Source organism: Nothoprocta perdicaria, unplaced genomic scaffold (genome assembly GCF_003342845.1).
Source record: "Nothoprocta perdicaria isolate Ctin4 unplaced genomic scaffold, notPer1 scaffold_317, whole genome shotgun sequence".
NCBI classification, from domain to species: domain Eukaryota; kingdom Metazoa; phylum Chordata; class Aves; order Tinamiformes; family Tinamidae; genus Nothoprocta; species Nothoprocta perdicaria.
Window position 1 is genome coordinate 740,366 of NW_020455552.1, and position 3,008 is coordinate 743,373.

The window sequence follows — 3,008 nt, forward strand, 5'->3', positions numbered from 1 at the left end:
CGCGCCCGCGGCCCCGCCCGCGCGCCGCCCCCGCCGCGCGTGGGACCCGACGTGACCCTGCGGGGACGTCCCCGCCGCTCCCTCCTCCTCCCCGCCGCGGGAGGAGGGGACGAGGACAGGGAGCCTCCGTCCCCCGCGCGGCCTTGACGCTGGGCGAGCCTGCCCCGGCCGCGGGTATCCGCATGCCCGTCCCCTCCGGGCGCTGCTGCGCGGACCCGGGCGTCCCGAGGGAGCCGCAGCCCGGCGGGAGTCCCGCTGCGCCCCGAGGYAGCTGGGCACAAGTCCAGAAAGAGAGACGGGACAAGTCGCCCCCTCGGGGCAGTTCCCAGCAGCTCCCAGGCKTGGGGATGCTCCGTGGAGGTGGATGTGGAGCCCGGCGGCCCCGTGCCCGCCAGGGCAGCCCAGGGCAGGTGGCAGGGTCTTATCTTATCGGGAYGGGCTTCCCTGCCGGCGGGGCCGAGGCCAACGTGCCGGCRAGTGCAGAGTCCAYGCTGAGGCTGTGACATGGCTGCCGYGCTTGCACTTGGCATCGCCTGAGGTGTTGCAAAGGTCCCCCCGCTGCCGTGGCACCTGGTGGGGCTGCTGCCAGCCTYGCGGATAGCCCCTTCCTCCCAGCACCCTGCACTGCACCCCTGGGTGCTGCCCCATAGYRTGGGCTGCTCCAGCCCCATCCTCCCTTCACCCTGCAATGCACCCCTGGGTGCTTCCTGCTGTCCAGGCTGCCCCAGCCCCATTCAACACTCTGCAATGCACCCTTGGGTGTTGGGCACTGCCTGGGCTGTGTCAGACACATCCAGCTCCCTGCACTGCACCCCTGGGTGCTGCCCCATAGCCTGGGCTACCCCGTCCTCCCAGCACCTTGCACTGCACCCCAAAGTGCTGCCCCATGTCCTGGGCTGCCCCAGCCCCATCCAGCCAYGGAGAGTCCACGGCGGCAGCGTGGCCCAGCCTTGGCTGCCACGAGCGTGAGCCCGTCAGGGCCCCTGTGCTCTGTCCGGCCCTGGTTTGGGTTTGTCTGGGAGATAACGGGGGATAAGCAGGGATGGGAGACTGGTGCTCCAGCCTTCACCCCTCCTCTAGCAGCGTGGTGTGTGTGTATGTGTGTGCACATGTGTGTGTATGTGTGTGCAYCTGTATTTATATGTGTGTGCACGTGTGTATGTGTGTGCACATGCGTGTGCCTGTGTGTGGCTGTTCCCACGCCCCTCCAGCACCCACGAGCGCCCTTGTGTGTATGTGTGTGCACCTGTATTTATATGTGTGTGCACGTGTGTATGTGTGTGCACATGCGTGTGCCTGTGTGTGGCTGTTCCCACGCCCCTCCAGCACCCACGAGCGCCCTGCTCGGCGGGTGCTGGACGCGAGGGCTGGCACTGCCGGGCGCAGCGCGGGGCCGATGGCCGGCGGAGCTGCAGCGCCTTGTGCCCCGTGCTGCTGACGTGGCCCAAGGTCACCACCGAGGCCAGCGGCGCAGCAGCGAGGCCGGGCTGCGGATGCTCCCGGGCAATGGAGGCAGCGCCCAGCTCTGGAGGCCTCTCTGTCCTTCCCGCTGCCCGGGCTGCGGAGCTGCCGTGRTGAAGGGGGCCACCTCACCCTGGGCTGGGCTAGCCAAAGTTCAGCACTGCTCTGCTGCTTTCCCGCTCTGTTCTGCATGCCAGCCCCAGGCTGGGGCTCCCCAGCACAAGAAAGACATCAACACATTGGAGCAAAACCTGTGGAAGACCTCGAGATGGTTGGGGCTGAAGCTGGCTTTGTTCATCCTAGAGAAGTGGAGGCAAAGAGGGATCTTATCTTTTTCCTCTGTTCCTCTCTTGGGTAATGCTGGGTCTTGTTCTTCCTCCCTTCATATATGCACACACATACACACACGTGCCGACACTGGGGCACTGCATCCTGCAGAGCCGCCTCGTGTGGGGGGGGGCTGTCAGGAGCCTCCGAGCGGGATGTCCCGGCGCCCTCCCTGCCCTTCGCCCCGGTGCGAGCCGGTATGCAGAGCGCACAGCGGYGCGAGCGGGGACAGCACGTCCCCACGGGGCCGCCAGCGGTGGCAGCGGCTCCGCTTCATCCCCTCCTGGCATATTGGTGCGCAGGGAGACCTCGATGAGCCTCGYTCTGCACTGCTTTAGTGACCAGTATTGATCCTTGTTGGGGGGTATCTATAGTCGCATGTACAGAAATACCCTTGTGCTTTCGGATCTTGTCAAGTCTCTGCTTTCCACTGACTGTTCTCTGTGCTTTGTGCAGGTGCAAGGAGGATTAAGGGAAGAACAAATCATGGTGGCCACATCCTGGACAGTGGAAAGAGACATTCCTCTCTCCAGAGAGTTGGGCACGAAAGGCAGAAAAGAGAAAACAAGGTATTTACAAGAGCAAAGCTCTCGCAAAGAGCTGAAGTCAAAAAAAGAGCTGGAGTGAACAATGCCTGCTAGAAAAGGCATTTCTTGTATTTCCTATCTGTATTATAGCTCAGATTGTATATATTTAACCAGTTTGCAGACCTGGAGGAGGCTTGACCCTCTTTGGCTGTGAATGCTGCCAATAGCCCTCTCCRTGCAGGATGGCCCTCTCCATGCAGGATGGCCCTCTCCATGCAGGATGGGCTTCCCCCTGCGCTGCACGACTGGCAGTGAGGAGGAGGACGCTCCACTCTGCAGGACGCTGGTGCCAACATGACCGGTGGCAGTCTGGGGTGGCCGCAGTGTGGAGCAAGGTCCATGTCCCCCCCTCACAGCCCTTTGTGGGCAGCCAGTTTCTTCTCCCGGCCTGAGGAGCTGGGTGCTGTGGAGATGTTGGGGCTCCTGCTGCACCCAGGCCAGGTGGAAGGACTGAGTGTTAATGCAGTTAATTGCACCCTGATTCCAGGGCCGGAGGTGAAGGTGGATGGCTGGGATGTGCCCGGGCTGCATGGGAGCAAGCAGGGCTCCCGCTGCAGAGCAGGCGCTGGGCGCCCGCCAACCCAGCTGTCCTTGTCCTTGGCCGTGCTCCGAAGGCCGTGCTGGCTGCTCCGG

General features: G+C 63.7%; 1 protein-coding gene across 1 annotated transcript in view; it reads right to left on the reverse strand.

The window, feature by feature from the left end:
- PLA2G3 (phospholipase A2 group III) overlaps positions 1-830 on the reverse strand; it is a 3,359-nt gene extending 2,529 nt beyond the window's left edge. Inside the window, exon 1 of the mRNA XM_026042904.1 lies at positions 754-830. Coding sequence (XP_025898689.1) covers positions 754-830 — 77 coding nt within the window. The remainder of the gene's footprint in view (positions 1-753) is intronic.
- Between the last annotated feature and the right edge of the window lie 2,178 nt (positions 831-3,008).